This window comes from Seriola aureovittata, chromosome 1 (genome assembly GCF_021018895.1).
Source record: "Seriola aureovittata isolate HTS-2021-v1 ecotype China chromosome 1, ASM2101889v1, whole genome shotgun sequence".
NCBI lineage: Eukaryota > Metazoa > Chordata > Actinopteri > Carangiformes > Carangidae > Seriola > Seriola aureovittata.
The window spans coordinates 19,629,198-19,653,214 of NC_079364.1; the positions used below are offsets into that span (position 1 = coordinate 19,629,198).

The window sequence follows — 24,017 nt, forward strand, 5'->3', positions numbered from 1 at the left end:
TTTTGTCCTTTGAATGGATATAAAACCAAAAATCTTTCTTGTTTTTTCTAACTGTGGAGACCTTGAAAGAAATGTGTTAATTCAACTCTATTCAACAGTGAAAAGGCAGTTAAAAAAATTACCTTACCATCTAACAATACTCTAATGCTGGGATATGTAAACCTATGACAATATTTTTTCTGGTGTGTGTGGGATGATAGGAGGTGAACAAGGTTTGACTGCTGTGCATAAAAACTGTACCCCTGCACCTAAATGGTGTGGGGGCAAGTGGGATTTAATCAGTTAGCTAAAGGAAGAGGGCATAACCTTGTGGGTAGTGTATTGGTTCCAAAAGCCTTATAAATAAACCTTATAATTTGATTTGTGTGCAGTAGATTTAGCTGATAGTCCCATCTTAAAATCATAAAATTTAGTAAATTACATTACCTATATTGTTAGTGATCCATTAATGCACTTATGATCTTAAAATCCAACTAACTAAAAGTATTATTTATATGTATACCTTAAAACATTGTACATCGTATACAGTTGAACCAGAAGTTTACATACACTGTATAAAAAGACACATAACCTTTTTTTTCTCAGTCTGACATTAAATCAGAATAAACTTTTGAAAAGGCGTATGCCAGCAAGGCGGCCTGCAAACCTGACTCAGTTACACCAGTTCTGTCAGGAGGAATGGACCAAAATTCCAGCAAACTATTGTGAGACGCTTGTGGAAGGATACCCGCAATGTTTGACCCAAGTCATACAGTTTAAAGGCAATGCTACCAAATACTAATGAAGTGTATGTAAACTTCTGACTTTGAAGAAAGTAATAAAAAATTGTCTAAAAAATTCTCTCTCATTATTCTGTCATTTAGCAAATATAAATAATTTTGGTAATCCTAACTGACCTAAAACAGGAAAATTTAGTCTGATTTAATGTCAGGCAGTGAGAAAAAAAAAAAAAGATTATGTCTTTTTATACAGGGTATGTAAACTTCTGGTTTCAACTGTATATGCTCATTTCACACCCCATTGAAAAGAATGAAGACAACTTCAGTTGAGCTTTTTTAATGAATAAGTCATGTCATTCAAATGAATGGAAGCAATAGAAACAATTATTAAATAGAGGCAATTGCAAAGCAATTATCCAACATATTTTCGGGGAGAGGTTTCAGCTGAAGGTAAGGGCAGCAACCTGACATTGAGCACAAGTGTAAAGATTAAACCCCATTTAATCACTTTTTTCTATGGGCGTACAGGAGAAATGCAGCGCCTCCCACATGACAGTGTCTGCAGTACAGTGCACCTTCATGGTACTGCACACCCAGTTATCCAATGTAGTCAAATTGTTATGTCAGGATGGTGTGCATTCTATTTTGGACAAAGGCTCAAGCCTGATTGCTGCCACTGCTCCCCAAACATCCAGTAAAAAAAAGATAAACACTTTACTTGAAACTCATTGAATGACACATTCAAACTTTCAATTCATGTCATCACATAATATAAAATGGGTTGATTAGCCAGTGTTTTTGATTCTCTGCCATTTAAGACGTAAGAAGTGAATTAATTACCAATTTATGTAGTCAAAACTGTTAGGAACATGTCATTTCATGAGTTTCATCGAATGTGTCACCTAAAAGAAACTCTGGCTGCCAGTGGTACTGTGTTTTTACACTGTACACAGAAAAACTGATCTTAAACCCTTTGGATGTGGCTTCATGGAAATACATTTTATTCTTCAGATAACATGTTTACTTTATATTTGAAAGCTGTAATTTAATGTACTGTGGATTCAATTTATGAATACTTGATAGTTTACAATTCAGCTTGCATCATGATGGAGATTTCCCACCAGCCATACATCGAGCCCTCTCACTGACAGCCAATAAAAACCACTGCCAGCCCAGATGAGTGACAGTCAGTCTTATTAGTCACAGGTTGGTTCTTCAGTAATCAAAAGCTTGGCTGAAGCTGCGTTTGTGTCCTCCTCTGTTGCTATAGCCACCACCGCCATTCCGGAACCCATTACCACGGCCACCATTTCCCCCGAAATTCCGTCCCCTTCCACCTCTGAACCCTCCTCCTCTGTCACCGCGGTTACCGCCGCCAAAGCCTCTGTCACCACGGTTATTGAACTGCTTCTCCTCCAACTCTGGAAGCTCTGTGGCTACAGTCAGTTGCCAACGGCGACCATCCTTCCAGTTCTCCTGTTGTGGGATCAAGTGAGGTGAAAAGGAAGAAACAATCAAAATATTTAATATTTTACTTTGGATTATTCATTTTCACAAATTTAATTTTGACAACAATATAAAATTTTTACTGTTGTTCTCACCTGCATCTCCTTGACTTTGTCAACTGGGACATCAAAACACACTCCCTGTTAGAAACACAATAAGGATGAGATGGTGAGTGTTTTTTTGGTCATTGGCTACCATTGGGCTGAATTCTTTGTAACCTACATCCCTGTTCTCACTTCAAATCTGTATACACAATATGAAATATACTCTTCATGCTGCAAAGGTTACACAAAACCCTATTCTTGCTGTCAAATGTCATACAGCCATACCATAACACAACATAATCTAAAACTGAGAGAAAGTAAGTATATATACACCAGAAGCACATCACATATGTACATGTTTGTGTGTGTACATACCGTTTTGCCTTTAATGAAGGTCATTCTTTGAATGTGGTTCTCAATCTGTTCTCCAAGCTGCTCTTTGATGGTTCTCCAGGCGTAACCCAGATTGTGCATCTCCTGAGAACAAACCAACTGCATCGTGGTGCAACCCTGGAAATATAAATAGGAATAATATGTTAGGTGGAATTAGGGTTACTCATCACCTAGAAGAACTTCATGGAGAAATCTAAATGGAGAATAGGCGCTACATTTTCAAGTGCGTAAAAGGAATAACATTTCAGGTGCGAATGTGCGTATCCAAGGTTGTTTGTTTCTTTGTCCTACCCCCATGGGTAGCTGTGCCCAATGTAACACGGTGGTCCGCCATGAGCAGACATAAAGCTTTCTTGTGTAGAAAAATACTGTGTGTGAGGGATGAGCTGTGGTCGCTGTAATACGAGAAGCACATCGAGATTTTTGCTCTATATATTGTTTATGTGCGCAACTTACAGCATCAGAGTTGAGCAGTGACCTTTGCTCTAGACTTGTGGCTCCAGAAATATGGGCCAGTGCAGCAGCTAGTGCATCAACAGCTCCTCTCTCCTCAATTAGCTTCTCAGCTGATGCTCTGAAGTACCCGACAGCTGTGACTGGAACAGAGTCCAGAAACCTGTACACAATATAGAAATAAAATCATAACAATCTGACACTGAATTCCTTGCTATCAGGAAATTAGTTTCACATTGAGCAGTATCATGATTAAGGAGATTTGAGTGAGACAGAGGCTTTGTGGAGACACTGTTTAAAGTCAATGTAACCAGTTTAAACTAAGCTAAGTTCCCTGAGTAATAATAGCAGTCCTCTCACTTCGCAGAATAACTCACCTGACAGCATCCTTGCTTGATGACTTGATGATATCATTGGCGGTGGGAACGCCAACTCGTCTGAATGTGATACCCTGGACGGGAACAAAATAAAATCTTTTTAGTTTGGTAGTCAATACACAAACATCTGAAGTAGTCACACATAGGGCTGAGGATCGAAGCCTGGTTCCAAATTAGAACTGGTTCAAAAATGCCAAGAGGCAGAGTACCTGAAAAAAGAAGCGAATTTTGGTTCTGCTTATCGGTTCCTACACATCTACAAGACTGAAAGACTGTGCAGTGTTTCTTGCTGCTGCTGCAAATCATAAAGCTCAGCAACTGCGCATCGGTCCAGCCTCAATTCACCTTTGGATGAATAAATGCAGTTTGCCATTTACTCTCATGCGTCTCATGCTGGAGTGAATTTACTTCTGATTACAATTTTAACTGTGTGATTCTTGGCCACCATTGTTTTTTTCCTTAATATTCTCCAGAGCATTATTTTTTCCTTGAAATGCCTTGATTCAAGAGTATAATCCCTGCGCGCCTCGGTGGCTCACCTGGCAGAGTGTGTGCCATTAGGACTCAGTCTTTACCACAGCGGCCTGGGTTTGAATCCGACCCACGGCCCTTTGCTGCATGTCATCCCCTCTCTCTCACTGCTACTCTAATAAAAGGCATGGAAAAGCCCAATAAATACCTTTTACATTTGCATGATGTCCTAGTAAAATAAGGGACAAACAAAGATGGATGTTTGTCACCAGAAAACTAAAAGTAAACAACTAGCAGTTAGTTTAATTAACTACTCTAGACAGATCTATCATTCAATTTTTTTAATGCACATGTCTGAGGTTCATACGCTTTTATTGTAGTAAGAATTAGTTAATGGTAAATACTATTTACTTTGGGAAAGTTCGATTAATGCTTAAATGAATTTTTGTTTTCTAAACATCCAACCAATCTAATCATTTTGGAATCTAAGGAGGGAATCAATAAAAACTGGAAACATTAAGCACAATCACAATCGATAAAATTCAAACGATATCCAACCGTAGTCACACAACTTGAATGGAATGTCCAAAAGCAGTTTCGTGGTGAATAAAACGTTCAGTTTTCACACTATACAGAACTACAGGGAAAAAGTGTCTTTCAGTCTAGGTTTCTATACAACACAACACCTCCTTCAACTCTGGTTCCTCTGATGAAGCACTCCTTCCTCTACCTTTATGTAGTCCACTATTTTTGATTCTTTCCCTCGTGTACATTTTCATCCCATGTGTAGCACAGATGTGAAAGCTTTTTCATTTTGGTAGAGCTGCTTAAACAAGTAAACCTGTCGCTTTTTTTTTTGCCATTGTCTTCTGCACCTTCCACCAAATTTAAAAAACACATACTGCTTTGTTTTCTACGTAGCGCAGCTGGTCCTCTTCTTTCCTCTGGTAGAAACAGATGCAGACTCCAGTCCTGCCTGCTCGGCCTGTACGTCCTGAGCGATGGATGTATGACTCCACATCCTGAGAACAACCACAGAGATAGCAAAAAATGTTCAGCAAAAGTAACAAGCATCCATGATTCCTAAGTGTACAGTTAACATTCATCCACCAAGTCCAGTAAGTGTTAATTTCTTCATTTTTCATTCATCAACAAGTGCACGTGTATTGCAGTTGTTTCCATTTTCAATGTGAAATCGTCTATGTGAACTGAATCCTCCCCTTTAAAATTAGAACATAATCATATATCCAACCTCTACATGTAAAAGAAATGGCACATTGAATAAATGCAAAGATATATTGAAGTTTTTGTAGATTGATGGTAACACGTCACACCTTGGGTGGAGAACACTGGATCACCAGGTCGACTTCAGGGATATCTAATCCACGGGCTGCAACGTTGGTGGCAACAAGAACCTCAAAGGAACCATTCCTGAAGCCCTTCAGTGTCAACTCTCTCTGTTTCTGAGGAATATCACCATGGAGGGACTGGGCACTCTGAAAACATACAAACAAAATAAATGAAAACTACAAAATTTGCTTGCTTTTTCGCAGCTGTATCTTTTGTAATGGTATTGCTCTGGGGAAATTGACACAAACACACTGCAACACAATTAGAAAATGAAGACAGACAATGTAACAGCCTTGGTTAACAAATGAATGTGTCAACTTCCAAATCTTACAAAACTGTCAAAATTATTCTTTTTATGGGATATGCGATAGTGACAGATGGTCATCTTGCAAATTAAAAGTGTCATGTAGTACCAGTGTATGAAATAGCTATTCACAAACTGCTAAGTGTGTGTGCATAAGTGCGAGTGTGTCTCCACCTGTTTGATGGATGCATTCATGGAAAGTTCGTTGGCATCTTTCTTTGTCTCACAGAACACAATGGTTCTGCCATGGCTGCCGCTGTAAACTTGGATCACATCACCTATCACGGCTGCACGCTGTGACCAGTGGCATGCTATGGCCAGATGCTACAGAAGAGAAGGCAGACAGAGGCAAAAAGAGCAACAGAGATAGACAGTGAGAGGGACACCAGGAGATAAGAGATATTTCCATTAATCCTACAGTCAGACTTGAACTTCATCATAATTCTGTTTGTGACGATGATAAATAAGGCAGTTTTACTGCAAATTAACTTGCTGTCCTTTCCGAATGGAGATATATGTGAGCTTATTTCACAGCCTCAATTACTTTAACTGTCTCTGCTTACAGGCATCTTTGAGAAATCTAAGCCTAAGAACTAAGACTGCCGTAACGCTTGTTAAATCGCACCCATCACATACCTAATGCCCTTTTTCACCTCTTCCAACACTTTCTCGCACACACGTTTACTCTTGTCATTTGTGAGAAATTACATACACTTACATTCATTTCTTGGCGGCTTACTTTTACCAATCCTATAATCACTACTTGTCCTACTTGACTAACCCTAACTCTAACCATAAGCACTGACCCAGAAATCTGCCTTTGTCCCCAATTGGACAAGCCATCCCCAGGTCTTTATTCTGAAATTTGTCCCTAAAAATAACAAAAATAACACACACACACACACACACACACACACACACACACACACACACACACACACACACACACACACACACACACTTACTTCTACAGTTGTTGCAGCTTTTTGTGTTTTCTTGCCAATCAGGTCAACATGTTTGCATTCTGGTCTCATGTATTTCTTGGCCACATCGTAGACCCAAGAGGGGCAAGTAGCCGAAAACAGCATAGTCTGAGGGTTGGCGTCACACTCTGAACAGGAACACGCACACACAAAAACAAAGTGTTGTAATTGTGGAGGATTGTGGAGAGGACCACACTCTCACCTCCATAACTCTGATCAGTTCAACTAGTTTTTCTGTGATTTTACAAACATCATACTACCCCCAGAATTTTATGTACCATGTCTTAAAAAACATACACCAAATTGTTTACACACTGTACTGTACACATAAATATGAACACAGAATACACATACATGCTCAATCTAAAAGAAATTGCAGGAACCATTAACTTTTTTAAAAACATTTCCAACTATCAATTTACAAACCAGCACATACAGATTTACTTTACCTCTATTATATGATGAAGCCAAAATTTCTTCAACCTGCTCTGCAAATCCCATGTCCAGCATTTGGTCCACTTCGTCCAGGACAACATGTTTCACTTTTGAGAGGTCGAGTTTATTGTTCTGGAGGTGGTCTTTGACACGACCAGGGGTTCCAATCAAAATATCAATACCATTACGGATAGCATCAACTAGACAGGAGGAGAGGAGTGGAGACAGTCACTATTGATATTGATTAACAAAGTATGCTATTAAAAAAGTGTTGTCAAACAAGCAGACAAAAACAACATTTCAAACAAATATGAATAAATGGACAAATGGACAAATTTAACTATTTCAGAAAGGACTTCTATTAAACAAAACTGAGTTTTTGCGTAAGACTTACTCTGTGGGTGGTATGAGCTACCTCCATAGAAACAGGCGATAGCCAGTCTCTTGGAGATGTCTTTGAAGTCCTTAGCGACCTGGATAGCTAACTCTCTGGTTGGTGCCAACACCAGAACCTACAGACACACAAAAGAGACTTAGTCATACACAAACATATTCAGGGAGCAACCGATACTGGGACTCTGACTGATGCTAGTTTTCATTGATTGGTGTTTGTGTGTGTGTGTGTGTGTGTGTGTGTGTGTGCGTGCACCTTGGGAGCCCGGCCTCTGGTCGGAGTAAATGCATCCTGAAGCTTCTCAACCAAAGGGATGGCAAAGGAGAAAGTTTTTCCTGTTCCTGTTCGGGCTTGGGCAATTACATCTTCTCCATCGTATACAATATCAAATGTCTTCACCTGAATGTCAAACAGGTAAGAGACTCCCCGAGCTGAGAAAGTGATACAAAGTTGAGTCACGGGACAGGGAAAAAGACAGGCAATCAAGGGTAAATTTGTTATTTAGCAAAGCTCCAAAGCCCACTGTTAACACTCCAATATACATTTTCAGTCAAAAAACAAACAAAAAACAAACAAACAGAAAAAAAAAACGTCCGTGACAGTGATCAGCAAATTTCAAATTCAAATGTTCATTATTTAAGTGTGCCATGTGTCAGATCACTTCTCAAAAACCGACAAAATATGTCAATTGTTGATTGTCAATCAGTAAGCCTGTGTATGCAATAACAAAGGTAAGTGTTCAAACATAATAAATATTTTATAAAGTGATGTTCATCAACCAAGTTAAAGCATAGTCTTCTCAGCTTTGCACAGAGCAGCAAACATTTCAGATGTTGGGCATGTACCAGTACAGCTGTGGTCTTGAGCCACAGTGGTAAAAACAAAGGTATAATTATGATGTTTACCTTTCAGTTTACCGATGGTGCCCTCAGAGATCCTGAAGTTGGAGAAGGCCCCTTCCCTCTGCTCTGGTGTCTCTTCCTAAACAGATAAACAGAGTCAATCTATATGACTGTTTCCTCTCTACAGCTGACAATGCAATAAGACCACAATTAAACTAAATTAAATATTTTTAGTTTACAAAATTTGTGAATCTGTTAAATGCTTGAAAACATGCAGATTTGGGAAATTAGCTGCTTAACAAATCGATTACAAAATGGCAGTTTTCCAATATGATAAAATGTACAAATATCATATAAAAAATGTGACACCTACAAATAAGGATTTAGTAACAGCTTCCTAAATGGAGTCATCATACACTCAGAATCAACACAAACTTTTAACTTCTGGGATAAAAAACTGCTAACAATCAGCCCCAGAGTCATACCGTTTCTTTTTCGCTGTCACTGGCTGACTCTTCACTTGACTGTGAAGGTGTCTGGATGGGCGTCTGAACAGGGGTGTTGGAGGTGGAATGTCCGTTGGTTGCTGCCTCTGCGATTGATTTCTTTTGCTTCTTTTTTTTTTTCTTAAACAAAAAGATGAAAGTGGAAACAAAGCATGACCTTTTCTACCAGGTTATAGCCAGAGAATTTATATCATGAATATTTTAATCAGCTAACAATCACCCCTACAGCCTTTTCACAATTTAACAGGAAACATCATCCAGTGTCCCACAGAACAACCAAGATTAGATCTTCTCAGAAAGAGAATCTACTAGTATATACATATTTGTAGTAATAACACAGCACTGACCTCTGTGTCTCCTTCAGTGTTCTTCTTAGTCTTCTGCTTTGGTGTTTCAACACCATCACTGTTGCCATTCATGTCTGTGGCCTCATCTAAGTGGCCGTTCACTTGATCCGCGCTCAACTTGTCTTTTTTCTTTTTCTTCTTAGGTGCTGGAGGTTCACAGCCTGGGTCCTCCTGTTCTTCCTGGTCCTCCAACTCCTTCTTCTTCTTCAACTTCTTGCCCTCCTTGGTCTTGTTCTTCTTTTTATTTTTTTACAGAAACAATAAAAACAAATAGGTTTCAGTTAAACCAAACACCATGCAGCTACTGTTAAGTTTTTTTTTTTTTTTTTTTTTTTAGAAAAGCCTTCTTTTCTAAAAGATGTGTTTCACACATTTAAAATTTACATTGTACTTTAGTTTAAGTTTAGATTACACATTAATAAGAACAGTTAAAAATTAAAGTATACTGTATTTGAGTTGTGCAACCAAGGATACACTCAGATCAAGTCAACCATTTTTATAAACAAAATTTGCAGTCACATTAAGTGCACTGCTTTTGATTGACTAATTATCCATCAAGGTAAAATCAATCAACAACCGTTTTAATGGTGACTTAATCAAACCCCTTTAGTCTCTTTAGATTGCTGCTCCAACTTATTTTGATTTTGGGAATGGCTATTTGTAAGACCATCTTCAAAAGTTTTGACACTTTACATAGTGCACATTTAATCATCATAAGTTATCAAGAAATAGTACTTTTACAAAGAAATCCAAACCTAAGATAAACTAACAGTAAAGGGTGCATGAGTTGGAAATTTTGTTTTGTGGAAAAATCTCAATAATCAAGAAAAGCAGCTATAATTATATAAACTTTTTTGTATATTTGACAGCTGACGAGCACAGCTGTATAACACGACATCCGGTCGCGTCCACAGCAGCGCAGAAACACGTACATGTAAACAGTCTATTAAAGAACTCCACGCTGTGATCCACAGAGCAGCTCAGTAACACGTGGACAGGCCATGTGACCTCACAGCTATGCTACATGGCTACATTGGCAACGTGTGCTAGCATCATTCGTACCGCAATTGATTACATTAAGTTAACAATGTTTAACTCCTAGTGTGTCTCAATGACGGTATCGGTGTGGCTTCAGAAACATATCCTTTAATTGTCTGCTAACAGTTAGCTGGCCGGTTAGCCAAGGTTTCAGGTTAGCACGTTCAGCCACATGTTGTCAAACAGGGAGCAGCCGGGGCACGCCGTCACACGAGCCGGAGTTTTCAGTCTGTCCTGGGCGACACGACCGGGTCTGCTCACCTTCAGGGTTTTAGCCTCGGCGACAGTGTTTACATCTTCCTCCATGGCTTGGTCTTCAGTGTCAAAGATGATTTTTGACGGCATTTCTCGTTCCTGATGAAACCCCTCGGCGTAGACACACACAGGCAAACTCACGGGCACACGGGCGGAAAGGAGCGCGCAAGGCGGCGCGCAGAAGCGTGTTCACGAGTTACACATAGAAATACAAGTTATAGACACTGAAGAACAGCGCAAAGTCACTACACACCTCAACATGCCACTGTCCACAATACATCACTGGGAGTTCTACACGCTACATAGGAGACAAAAGGCAAGGTGTGATTTTTATTATGAAACTTATCAGTTTTTTATTCTACTACGGCTTACGTGAGAAATAAAGTATTGTAAAAAAAAAAATAATAATAATTAGAGTGGTGCGACATATGAATGAAATTCAACAAAACGACCGTACAAACAAAATTTCTCACATTATAATCGCATAATAGCATAAACAGCCGAAATGCCCTTTAAACACACTGCAGTCAGCATCAAAACCGTAACGATAATACCTGCCCAGCAGATGGCACAGTGGGTCCTATCCTGAGGCTTTGTCCTGTAGTATGCTCTCTATGTATGATGATTCATTGCATTAAGTGCATCCACAGGGTAGGAATAATAAGGCGTACTTGTCTTTACACTTCAACTCCATATGAAATTTGTTCTGCTTGTGCAAAAATATATTAACACTTTAAAATTATCTAGAAAATTCATAAAATTTTGCAGTCTTTTTCCCATTAAAGGGGATCTTTATACATGTAAAAGTCTAGCAAAAAGAAAACTAACTTAACAAAATACACAATATAGAGATTTGCAGTATACTGCTGGAAATCACAAGCTAACTCATGATGCTCTATCATCATATTTTGCCCACAGTAACGATGATATCACAAGACACATATGTCACATATGATTCAATATTCCTTGTGTCAGTACATAGCCAAGATGAAGTCAGGTGTGTGACAACAACAAGGAAAAATGTGCTATCATTTGAATATCAAAGCACCATAAACCTGCTAATGGACAAAATGGCAAACCCTTAGAGGAGCTTAGAATTCAAATGTTTGCTGTAAGGGAGGTCCTAACATTTGAATTCTAAGCTCCTCAAAGGTTTTGCCATTTTGTCCATTAGCAGGTCAATTATTAGACAAGAGAACATGTTGCAGTATTGGTCACAATGTGCCAGTAACAGGGACACGATAATAATGTATTGAGATAATGTAAAAAGGAATATATTATGATGACAGTTCCACCTGAAATTGTGAAATCAATGCCAGTATTCTCTTAACAAAGCCATCCAATAAAACATAATAGAGAAAATAAGAGTTTTTTTTTTAACAAACACTGGTAAAAACAAAAAATTGTAATGCACATGGTATTACAATCCAGTACAGACATTCAAAATAGTAGAACTGTAACAAAGGATCATTTAACATACAATGAACAAAGTACACAGTTTTTGAATGAAAACAGATTGGCAGCTTTAATGGCAAAAAATGGTATTTACAGTTATTAAACTTGAGTAAATAGTTTGTTTTCATGTTTAAAAAGTTAATTTAACAAGGCATATTCCGTTCAAAAACAGTTGATGTTGAGTTGGCCAATGTAATTTGTCGGCATAACTATGGCATATTAATGAATTTTGCTCTCTTCTACAATAATAAATAGCTGAAATGACAACAATGTGCATTCACAACAAATACATGGCTTGCAGTCAAGTAAGTTGTAGATTTCACTCCAGCTAAGATAAACATGCATGCTGCTGTACATTGAGAAACTCAGCACCACATCAAGACAGCTTTTCCTCAACCTAATCAGCACTAAATGAAAACAGTAACGCATGGAAGGATAAGCCAGATAAGTTATATTATCCATGGGTTATCATGAGATATTGATGTTTTATTATTAATCTAAAAATATTGTGGTTGGATCACAGGGGATTGTACACATTCAGACTAGGAATTGCAGTGTTTTGAATATTATAGTAATAAAAAGTAGTAAAACTTTGGGGGTTTTGTGGTCACGTGTTTTTTTCTTTTTTTTTCTTTCCACGGCTGGGGTGGGGTCTTATCTTGCATCACACAGTGTTCAATTGAATATTATTCACACCGGCTACCAACTAAAAGGGGTCTCCAGGACATCCTGCGTAGTAGTAGGCTATGTAAATACTCAATGACCTGCTTGTTTTAGTTTATATTGAAACTGAGCCTACAGCCAATGCTTTTAGTTTAGTTTAACCTCTGTTACATTGTTGTTGTTGTTGTTGTTGTTGTTGTTGCTGTTTCTTGTAAAGTTCCGTATTAGTCCAGTTACAGATACAGTCCGTTCAGACCATAGGGCATAAATTATCCGGAGAATTAATATTTTGTGCAACATTTCCAGGACCCATATTTTGTTGGTGTTGCCTTTCTTCTCGTCCTTTTGGGGTAAGTCTTTTACCTGTCATAATAAGAGCTGTACTTTTTTTTTTTCAAACATTACAAATTATAGTAGCTGTATGATTTTTTTTTTCTATTGTAATGACTTCAATATGACCGGGGGTCTTGCAGCATATGATGAACATCCAGAGACTTGACTTAACTTTTATTAAAGGCACTTCACTTCAGCATAACACGCACATACAATAGTGTCAGACCTGAGAGCAACAATATAACTGCCATTTCAGTCCTCCTCCATCGCTGTGGCCATATTACTTGCAACTTGGCTGGTTGTTGGAGGCATACAACCGTGATACAGTAATTCTAGTTTTTAAACTCAGTTACAATAAAGATCCAGAAGATAAATCCATATATGGTTAACGTTAGATTTTGGGGGCAGTGTTGGGGCAATTTTGGGGCAGCTCAGGATCATTTAGGCCTACAACGAATTTCTCCTCGTGTTGTTTGACATTGGCTGGTGGTCTGTGCTCCAAGAATGCTCTTCTAGTTTCTTGAAAAATTGACAAAATTGAGGAAAATTATTAACTTTTTACCAGAGTGGGGGTGTAAGAAAACATTGCATCATTAACACTTCATTTGGCGTGTTTGTTAGCAAATGGTAAATCTTTGAAGCCACTGCCCACTGATGGGTCACTGGATAAAGTATGCCAATGTCTGACAACACACCTCTTAATCTCATTGGACTATAGGGAAAGTGTGGTACCCAACACAATTTTTGGGTCCCTCATTGAGGTTTAAGGGCTAATAAGTAATTTTTTTCTGCATTTTTCACTCGCTCAAAACTTTTGGTATGGTAACCATATCACTGTATCCTCTCTCCAGGAAGCAATTATACATCCCTGTAACATGTTCCTCAAATGCCTTGTCTGTGTAGGCCGTAAGGAAGACCCTTCTTTAACCCTGGAGGATGGTAGCTCTTGAAATGTAAAAGCATGTTTCTGTCTGTCTTTTGTCTATAGACACTGGTATCAAGATATTCAGTTTTCTTAACGAGCTCATCAAAGAGGAAACAGATTCTCTACTGTACTGTAATTTTATAGTTGACATTCTATAATAGCTTACTGTATGACTGAGACTCCAAATCATTGACTGTGCCAGAAAATATTAGAAATATGTTGTTGAAACCAACAATTTCATATAGAAAGAACCTGGTTGTTTTGATATACATAAACTTATTAAAACTTTCCCATAAATAAGTTGGCATAATTGGGAGCACATGCACTGCCCATGCTAACTTCCTGACATTGTAGATGGAAAGAAAATAGTGAACTAGTTTTTATTGAGAACCAGCTGAGTAAGTTCTGCCAAAAAACCAGTAGGGGTTTGGAGTTTGATTTTTTTCTCGAATATAGAAAATGAGCAACTGCCCTCAAACCCTTTAGATGTGGAACATTAGTTTAAATGCTCACAATGTCCATAGTACACAGTATGTCTGTCTCCTGAATAGAAGAGATTTTATTTAGGGTGGTGGTGTGCACCAAAATTGGCGACTAGAGGACGTATCATTTGTTTATGTTTTTTTATTAGCTTGTAACTGGCAGTGGCTGACCCTGTGTGCACTAAAGATGCTGCCAGATCTTCGAATGATGCTGTTGGGTTGCAAGAAGTGTTTTGAAGCAACATGTGAATAAAACTGTTCTGGAGATATATAGCAGGACAAGTTTTTGGGGTCCAGCCATGTGGGACACTGCCGCAGGACTCAACTGTCAAGTCTTAACAGCTTTATGGGAGCAATACAGTCAAACACCATAGCATACATGATATGGTTTTAGGTTTTCTGTTCAAGTTACTCCTTTTCAAGGTTGATCCACCACTTGTATCCCTGTACTTGCGTAATTGTTACAATCTAGCAGTAGTTATCTGGACCCACAATGCAGACACGGGTCTCTTCTCTCACAAGTATGGTAGTCCTGAGAATTCGGGGAGGGATGAGATGGTGAGGCTGGACGTGGCTGGATGGGGCAGGTGAGGTCTTACCACTGAAAGGTTCACAATGAACTGGCGAAGACTGGAGAGAAAGGCCAGGGTTAAGTCAGGTAGCTGGCAATCAGAGTAAATTATCCACAGGAGAGGAGCAGCAGGTGTGTGGTGAGTTTGGCAGAAGAGCAGAATGTAGGTCAGCCATGCCCAGCCTAAGACACACACCCAGCCTAAGACAAACACAGATAGACGGGGGAAACAAACTGGGGACAAACATGGAACAAGAAGGGAGAACACAACAGGGAAACAAGGGGGAATGGACAACACTGCAGATCCTAACAGTAATCAGTTTTTCCAAATGTTTATTTAAGCCGTGCTCTGATAAAATCTCTCGGTCTGTCTCTTCACCTGGTTGCTTGTGGTGTGAAATCCAGTGGAAGATGTCGTATGGTCTGCAGTAGGTTTTTGTGGAGGTGGGGAGGGTGGGGTCAGCAAATGGGGTCATCAGCAGGGGCTCCTCTGATGTTGTTGATAGGGGGAGGATGGATTTCATAAAGGGACAGTCCTGGGGGCTGACTGAGGACGGCAGCTCAGAGGGATAGTGTGGGGCTGTTGGAGGTGGGAGAGCAAGGGTCTGTTGAAAAACAGGTTCAGCTAGTTTGTCCACTCAAGCCCCCCCCCCCCCCCGTTGTATGCTTTTCCTCTGGAAGCCAGTGATCTCATCCCACTCCAGACATACCTAGTCAAAATCATAATTTAAATCTTCTGTGAACACGCAGAGCAGTACAAAGTTACAAAGAGAATATTGCGTTAGTGAAGATATTTTACAATAGCCGACAACTTAATCTGTTTGCACACTTTTACTGTTCACATGGCCTGTATAACTTCTGCTTTTTGTTTTTGACATACAGTATGTGACTAAAAGTGAGAGCACGAGATGTGATTACCTGTTAAAAATAAAATGCAGACACGCAGGTCTTCCTTGGCCTTACACTGCATTCAACTGAATATTATTCATATCAGTTTCCTTGAGATTAAAAAAAAGTGGTTGCTCTGACATACTTCAGCGTCTCTTTGAGGTTTTCTTGTCTTTGTTTTTACTGCACACATTACTCTCAATGGCTTTGTCCTTCAGTTAATTTTCTTACCATTTCATGCCTCCTCCTGGTCGTGATGTCAGTCCAACACGGCAGTCCCTCCCACTCCTCCTCCCTCTTAGACACTGCTTGAGTTTACTTCATGCTTAGTAGAAGTGCAACCTGTGCAGTAGGCTATGTATGTAAATACTTAATGACCTGCGTGTCTTAGATTATATTGAAACTGAGCGAACAGCCAGTGCTGTAGTGCTTAGTTTAGTCTAAGTAAGTTAGTCTGTAGTTTTTTTTTATAAAAAAAAAAAAAAAAAAGAAAGTTCAGTAGGATTCCAGTTACAGATACAGTCTGGTCAGACAATAGCCCATAAATTATTCAGAGAATTAACATGTTGCGCTACATTTCAAGGACCCATATTTTGGTCAGTTTTGTCTTTCTTCTCATCCTTTTGGGGTAAGTCATAAGTAATAAGAATTGTACTTTTTTTTTTTTTTTTTACCACAGTGCAAAGTATAGTAATGCTAAGTGTGTTTCTAAAATTATCTTATAGATTCTACATGATTAAGGCTTTTGATTAAAGAAATTATATCAAATGACTAACGATAATATATATGATCTGAGTATAATAATGTAACTGTAAGGTAATTGATATATATAAATAGGTTAAATATTGTGCTACATTATTAGGACTATATTTTGGTCTTCTTTGCTGTTCTTCTCCTTCTCCTTCTCCTAACACAGCTGCATTTGCACTTTAGACCTGCAAGGTTTTTTACAAAGGGAATAAAAGCTGAAACTTAAACAGTAGCTAGATATTGAAGTAGTCCAAAATATTTGTTTTTAAAATTTTTTAGTAAGATTTTTGTGTAATTGAGACTTTTAAAAATTCCCTTCAAATTACCATAACAAGCTACGGTCAAAGTCCAATTTGTATAAAGTACCAATCATGTGAAGTGGTAAATGATTCTAGTAAGAGTCAAGGGAGAAACTCAAAGTACTTCTCCATTATCTTGGACTGTACCCCTGACACTAGTCACCAGGAGCAAATATGCATGACTTTACAGGGGAAGCCAGACATCAAGGCTCATTTCTTTGGCTTTGTGAATGTTGAGGTTACAACAGGCTTGAATGTGTCTTATGATAATGGGGCCAACATAATAGTCAAACACTAAGGAGTAGAAGCCACTGCTCAAAAAAAAAGCAAAAAAAAAAAAAAAGCAAAAAAAAAAGGCATTTACAGAACACAAATTATTCTATGTATGTATATATAAGCTATGTATTTTATGTGTATATGTATATATAAAAAAAATCAAATCTATAAGATTACATTTTATTCCTTTACTGTACATTCCTACTCTTACTGCAAATTCATTCAAATCTATAAAATTATATTTTTATTCCTTTACTCTACACTCTGGTTAACTCATCCCTGTGTCTTTACAGAACTATCTATATCTATTCTGGATATCCTGTTTCGTCCTTCAGGTAAGGTTTCTTTAAGACAAAAAAAGATGTATCAATTCACATGTATGTAACAATGAAAACCCACTGAGCTGGTTACTCAAGAAAGAGTATCAACTGAATGTGTAGGAAACAAACACCCACCAGTCACAGTGGACATCTGCTGGCTGGATTAAATGTAAACCTTTCAAAGTGAAATTGCACATTGTGAAGTGAATCCTGTCACCACCCAACCATTACAGGAAGTTTCATTCTGTAGCATTTTTGTGAATTCTTACACCTTAAATTGTTTTATTATCCATGTCATTAATTCCATCCTGTCATGTGATTAATGATTTTTTTTTGCATGTGTTTCCCTATTAAGCATTTGCCAGCCTTGTGATAATAGCCCTGAGCCTGAGGTGAAGGATGCAAAGACAAAAGATTGCAGCAGATGGAGGATTGGAGACCTAAATATGAAAACTGGGTGGGAATCCACTTTTCTTTAGACAGAGAGAAACAGGTGGTTCAAATACAGCTGCCAGTTTACACTTGGTGTGACTCAGGTTCATGTCCTCGCCCTGCTATAAAACCTTTACAACATTTTTACCACAATAGATAGTAAATTGTGCAAGAATCTGTATAAGGTCATAAACGTATATAAATAATAAAGGGGTGGAGCATAGGTTTTCCAGCTTTCCTTTTAATGCTGTTGCAATAAGCACACTTACTCCACCTTTGGTTAATCATCATTTAAGTTTTACAGCCCTAAAACAACGGGACTTAAAGCATACATGCTGGGGGGGTAGGCCTCAGGAGTCGCTGAATAGGAACTGACAAATACATGGAAGGACCAATGGATAGTATGATTTTAAAAAACACATTACAGAAACACAGCACCTTGTCTGTCTTTTTTGTATTTATTGTTTTACTTTATGTATTTTCTGTGCAAATTTTTGTGCTATATGTGCCTCTGACCATATTATTTTCAACTTCAAAATAAAGTTAAATTTGATTTGATTTTTGTTTTTTTTCCAGATTGAAATATGCTCAGCCAAGCACACAAAAAGGGTAAGATACTGAGAACAGGTATTACACTATTCTGCTGTGTAAAATTTATACATGACAAGCTGGATTTTGAGTATCTCAATTTGGCACTGTCATCACATATTTAAAGCTAAGACTTCTCTAAACTGTCTGGCCATTTTGTGTAATTATTTAGTTTCCATGTATGTCTGGGCAGTCACTTTTGCTGAAGCCCAACATTGTTCATGTAGCCTAATTGTAATACCCACACTATGGGGTGGAGAAAATGTGTATGGGATTTATCAGGATAAGTTTGCTGACGACTCCTGCCAACTGCAGCTGGATGTGATGCTGGTGAAAGCGGTGAGAGTGACACACAAGGAAAACTGACATTAATTATTGTACACATTTGGATTATTTTAATTATAAGCTTACCATAGTAATTTGTTTTGTAAATTAAGAGGTGCAATATTATTTTGGTTTATTATATAAATTAATATTCCTCATTGAGTTTATTATATAATTTTGTTATTAGTTGCAGTACTTTACTATTTCATATATAATTTGTAAGTGTAACATTCAAATTGGTAATTTACAACCCCTTTCATAAAATTCGGCATTTTCTGATTATCTGTTTCGGAATTTCCAGGTGTATTAAGACAGAAGGTTGTAAAGGGGAGAAGAAACCTGACTTCTACATTCTGTAGCAACATGAATGTTCATGTAATGACAACGTAACATTAGCTACCATTAGGTCTATATTCTGATTGATTGAGTGCCTACAATCTTTTTAGCGCGGTAATTGCACCTGCTGTGCTATTCTTCATGTAGAGGAAGCATGCGGAGGGCAACCTTTGGCACTGACTGCATCATTAGCTACTGCCTCAGGGTTAGGGTTATGCTGATTTCATTTCAATTTCTTTGTTTTCTGCAGACGCACTGATGTGAACTCAGTGACAAATTGGAACGCTCCTCTGGTTTGGGAGGGAACCTTTGATCCAGTCGTTATCGATGACATCTATAAGAGAATGGACCCAAGAGTCGCTGTGGTGGTGTTTGCTGTTGGCAAGTAGGTACACAGGATATCTCACAGGATATTATGGGAGTGAGGTTTGACCCAACCCACACCTTGAAGATGAAATTTAAAATCTTGTAAACATGAAATTGTAAAGCTACCTCACATAAATTCTACTTACCTTCTGTATTGTATTAATCATCTTGTGTTGTCTTTTCTTGTCTTATACTAATTGATAATGCTTCTACCTTGCTTCTCTCCATATGTACAGATACACTCGTTTCCTAAAGGGCTTCCTAGAGTCGAGTGAAAAGTATTTTCTTGTTGACTTCAGGGTCACTTACTACATCTTCACAGACAATGAAAAAGACGTTCCTAAAGTGAGTTTCCGTTTATTAATATGTATAAAAGTAGTTTGGGGCTAAACATATACTATTTAACAATAAATACTACTGTGGCCGGGCCGTGGCAAGGCCCGGATTTAACTGAAAAATTCGGGTACTACTGAACCCCTTTAATACCTCAGTAAAACAGTTAATCCACAGATACCTTACTGATACAGGTGACAAAAGATGGACTGAGACAAGGATTTCCCCCAAGATTACAAATTTATTTAAAAGATCTATATATAAAAACCAACAACAATTTATTAAAGTTAAGAAAAAAAAAAGCAATAGAAAACATAAGTGCCTCAAGTTCCAATTTGTCTCATATATAAATGAATAACAGGAACACAAAAAAAGAAAAGGAGCCGTAGGATTAGCAGCTGTTGCCGCAGACAGGGAAGGGAGAACATTTAAACTGGGATAAAGTACCTCACCACACTCCGGTGCCCTACACACTCACACAACAAATCAACAAAGGGGATGCAAATGAATAGTGAAGGAAGTGCAAAATTTAGCAAACACACTAATATGAGGGGTGACGAAGCACAGGTAAGGAACTCTACCACCAAACCCTCCACCGTCGGTCCGGCCACGCTCGCTGCCGCGCCTACAACACTGTAGAGAAACAAACAAAAGGAACATGTATTAGAACTTGAGACAGGTACAAATTCTTGGGGGAAATAACCAAACCAATACCAGGGACAACAGTGTGCAAACAATGAAACTACTAAACAGACCAAAACACAATAACTAAACCAACAAAACAAACAGAGCAAAGACAGCACACCACAGGCTCACCAGAGAGCAGAGAGAGAGAGAGAGAGCAGCATCAAAGTGAATATATAGCCTTCCCCAAACATTTAAAAACCAGGAAGTGGGCATGACTAAACCCCATGGTGACCTGGAAGGGATCTCCCACCACCGGTGCACTACGAAATAACATTTCTAGTCTCTTTGTACAGAAGTGAGCACTGACTCGTTTGTTTTGCTCTTAGTTTGTTAGGACTTGGCGTTGTGTGTTTGTCGCTGGTGAACCAGTATGTAAAGTAGAGGGTCAGATAGGAACAAAAAACACACACATGTAAATGAGAAAAAGATCTTCAATACTGCCATTGCAGAAATCGCGTATGAACCATATCTTCATGTGTGGCAATACTCCATACAGAGTAACAACCTAAATAAACTTGCTGTTTATGTACTAACCTAGGTGTTTTGCATATGATGGTATTTGATACCATAAAGCTACTTTAATCTCCAAGATGATTTCATGTTTATAGAGGTCAGTTGTCCAGTTTATTGGATAAAGGTTTAGCCCAGACTCATCATTATTTTCCTCAAAATGCTTGGTTCAGCTACAAAATGCATCATTGAAACGTCTTTTCCTGAAGATTGTTTTGCATTTGCATACTGTCAATTAATGTTGTTAGAAGATGACAATTAGAATTCATTTCTTTCTTTTTTTATTTATTTATTTGACTTTACAGATTAGACTGGGTGAAGGCCGGAAGATCTCAATTGTCACTGTCCCTAGTGCTATGCGCTGGCAGGATGTAGTACTTGGTAGGATGAAATGGGCAACCATCACGATTGACAAACAGGTAAGAAATGTGCAAAATAGACCATACACAACATGAAAGCTGTTGACATTTTCATCTGGTTACAGCGGCTGATGCTTTAAAATCTTCACTGTTCAGTCTTTACTTCTACTAGGAGGTTTGTGCAGCAACAATAAAAAAAGATTCAGCACTCACTGAGGTGCATAAAAATAAAATATGGTACTCTGAAATATTGCTTACTGGTTACAGTAACTGTTTAATCACATCTTCTTTTATCTAATTGAGCCTCTCCATGAAGCATTTAGTCCTACATCTCATCTGTCATGTTTTCAGATCCGTAATGAAGCAGATTATCTTTTTATGATGGACATCGACAGTGTCTTTCACAACCACTTTGGAGCAGAGTCTCTCAGCCAGCTATCTGCTGTGCTTCACCGCGGCTACTACAAGGTTTTACTCTTTCTCCTACACTGTTTATCTTCAGTTAGTGAAGTCTTTTCTTATTTTATGTTCACAATAACACAATGCAATGTTTTTTTTCACCTATATTATTGCTGTTATTGTTGCCATAATTTTTAATCCATAATTTAGTTAATGTTTTTTCCTTTTTTTTTTTCTCAGAACACAAACAGGGATAATTTTCCGTATGAGCGTCGGCCAAAGTCCAAGGCATACATTCCTACTGGTGAAGGAGACTACTATTACACAGCTGCTGTCTGGGGTGGATATCTGGAGGAAATGTACAAGCTAGTCAGGTAACCAAAACCAATTGATCTCTTAAGTTATTTTTGTGGCATTTCTAATTAAAAGAGTAGCTTACATCTTGTCACAAAAGTGACCGTTATGCAAGTATCTTACAAGTTTTTGAGAGTAATGTCACTAATTTACCAAGTTTTGCTTCTTTCATTACTCTCATCCTCAAATATATGTAAAAATAAAATCTACCTCTAGCAACCTCTGTCACAGAGTTCTACCTCTTTTATTTTATCAGGTACTGTTACGAACAGTCGGAAGAGGATGCCAAGAATAAGATCGAAGCTGTATGGCAGGAAGAAAGTCACCTCAACAAGTACACGTCTTTGTTTTTCTGTTGTTTCACAGTCAGCTTTGTCAGAGCTTTTTTTTATTTTTTTAATCTTATTGTTCCAACCATTTTTAATGTAAAGTTTGACATGCTGCTACTACTCACAATCATTTTCTGTCTAGTCATTGTCTTTTATGCCTTTCTTTCTGTCATGCAGGTACCTGTTGAACAACAAACCAACCAAGGTGCTGTCTCCAGAGTACCTGTGGTCAGACTACGATCAGATACCTGCAGACATCAAAGTGGTCAGGGTCTCCCAGCTGGTTAAGAACTATGCAGAGGTGCGGCCCAATGGTGGACACTGATGTCGAGTCAATTTAATATTTATGATGTAGAACCTTCTGAAGAAAAAATAATAATAGGCTAATAATAATAATAATGGGGATAGCTAGGTTGTTCTGTATTTTGTAGCATACTCTCGAAGGTATAAATGAAGAATTAAAAAATATGGATTTTAATCTTGCTCCCTACATATTTATTATAAAATTTATGGCCAGCATAAAGACTTTGTCACATGGCAATATAAAAGTCATTGATTCTGTTTGGCTCTGTTGGGTCAACAGTTTATCCAAGCTAAATTGAACTACAAGTGTCCATTGTAACAATGCGTATGATTAAAAAGGCGACGGCAATTTTATCACTGACTTTTTCTGTGATAAATGCCCATGGTAAAGCACACCATGATAGTACGATGTGTTGTCGAGATTAACTGTAGAAAGCAGTTGAAGACACTGTATTTTGTTCTGTGGAGTTCCTCACGTCTGCTTCATCCATTATATATTCTTTCATAACTGAAGTCAGGACGCTGCTAAACAGTTTTTAGAGATTTCTCAGACTGTGTCCATCACCTGTGTTTTATTCTTTTGTAAGATATTGAGCACAGAATTTAGACTTTTAACGTAAACTTTTTTTGCCTTCATTTTCTCCCTTTTTAAGATGTAAAAGTAAATGCTCATATTGCCCCCTAGGGGTGTTGTAGTGCGCCAGCATCATCTGGATTCTCTGGGATTTACAGTGTATTACCTCTGTATTGCATTCATTCATTTCATTTCATTATTTTTTAGGCATTACATTGTGTGCATTGTATTACAATGACTGAAATGTAAACACATTCGATGCTGAATGCAATGACAAAAATGTTACTGTTTCTGTGTTTTTTTTACAAACAAATTAAAAATGAATAATAAAGTTTACTTTTACCTTAATCTGGAAAATACTCTGTATGTGAGCATGTGCATGTAACAAATTTTTGCATGCATGTAAGTATGTGTACATTTATGTTTGTGCCTTTTTACGTACAGTGTTAGGGTGACTTTTAACATGCAGTGGATGTTCGTCTATGATCCTCCAAGATCAGATATAGATTTACAAGACTTTTTTTATACCGCAAAACCAAAGAAATCTGTTTGTTTAGACAACCAAGGCTATTTTCCAACGACCTAGACATAAGCTGTTTTATGAATTTTAATTCCCCATTTAATTTTGTGCTCCTGTGTTGTTATCTCCCATCACAGCACAGCATCTGCATTCAGTGGTCTTTCTATAGTTGTGAGAAGAACCCTAAATGCATTCCCTAGTGCCTTACCCTAATCTTAAACATC

The 24,017-nt window shown here is 38.1% G+C and overlaps 2 protein-coding genes across 3 annotated transcripts; one reads left to right on the top strand and one right to left on the bottom strand.

The window, feature by feature from the left end:
- Positions 1-1,040: 1,040 nt before the first annotated feature.
- ddx21 (DEAD (Asp-Glu-Ala-Asp) box helicase 21) lies at positions 1,041-10,582 on the bottom strand. Of its 2 annotated transcripts, none has more exons than XM_056379844.1 (16): positions 10,424-10,582; positions 9,125-9,358; positions 8,757-8,897; positions 8,335-8,410; positions 7,685-7,860; positions 7,430-7,547; positions 7,050-7,235; positions 6,583-6,728; positions 5,792-5,941; positions 5,298-5,459; positions 4,866-4,985; positions 3,493-3,566; positions 3,119-3,278; positions 2,645-2,779; positions 2,321-2,365; positions 1,041-2,195 (listed from the first exon to the last, which is right to left on the bottom strand). In XM_056379844.1, exons 1-16 carry the CDS (start codon positions 10,505-10,507, stop codon positions 1,935-1,937), a joined length of 2,268 nt encoding a protein of 755 aa, XP_056235819.1. In that variant the 5' UTR covers positions 10,508-10,582; the 3' UTR covers positions 1,041-1,934. The 2 variants fall into 2 exon arrangements, with proteins under 2 accessions (XP_056235819.1, XP_056235811.1); XM_056379836.1 differs by having other exon boundaries at positions 9,125-9,361.
- A 4,248-nt stretch (positions 10,583-14,830) lies between these two features.
- On the top strand, positions 14,831-23,031 carry LOC130169805 (globoside alpha-1,3-N-acetylgalactosaminyltransferase 1-like). The gene is made up of 11 exons (XM_056376797.1): positions 14,831-14,862; positions 17,353-17,394; positions 17,735-17,836; positions 18,388-18,420; positions 19,310-19,444; positions 19,662-19,770; positions 21,261-21,374; positions 21,666-21,782; positions 21,954-22,087; positions 22,324-22,401; positions 22,574-23,031. The coding sequence occupies exons 1-11, from the start codon at positions 14,831-14,833 to the stop codon at positions 22,719-22,721; spliced, it is 1,044 nt and encodes a 347-aa protein (XP_056232772.1). The 3' UTR covers positions 22,722-23,031.
- Positions 23,032-24,017: the final 986 nt, after the last annotated feature.

Bases quoted from the DNA above. Each gene is read 5' to 3' on its own strand.
- LOC130169805 (XM_056376797.1), top strand. From the start codon at position 14,831: ATGGTGAGGCTGGACGTGGCTGGATGGGGCAG. The intron at 17,837-18,387 runs GTGGGAATCCAC...TTTTTTTTCCAG, and splicing joins GACCTAAATATGAAAACTGG to ATTGAAATATGCTCAGCCAA. The intron at 21,783-21,953 runs GTTTTACTCTTT...TTTTTTTCTCAG, and splicing joins TTCACCGCGGCTACTACAAG to AACACAAACAGGGATAATTT.
- ddx21 (XM_056379836.1), bottom strand. From the start codon at position 10,507: ATGCCGTCAAAAATCATCTTTGACACTGAAGACCAAGCCATGGAGGAA. The intron at 7,548-7,684 runs GTGCACGCACAC...GTGTGTCTGTAG, and splicing joins CCAGAGGCCGGGCTCCCAAG to GTTCTGGTGTTGGCACCAAC. The intron at 5,942-6,582 runs GTAAGTGTGTGT...TCTCTTCTGTAG, and splicing joins AAGCTGCAACAACTGTAGAA to CATCTGGCCATAGCATGCCA.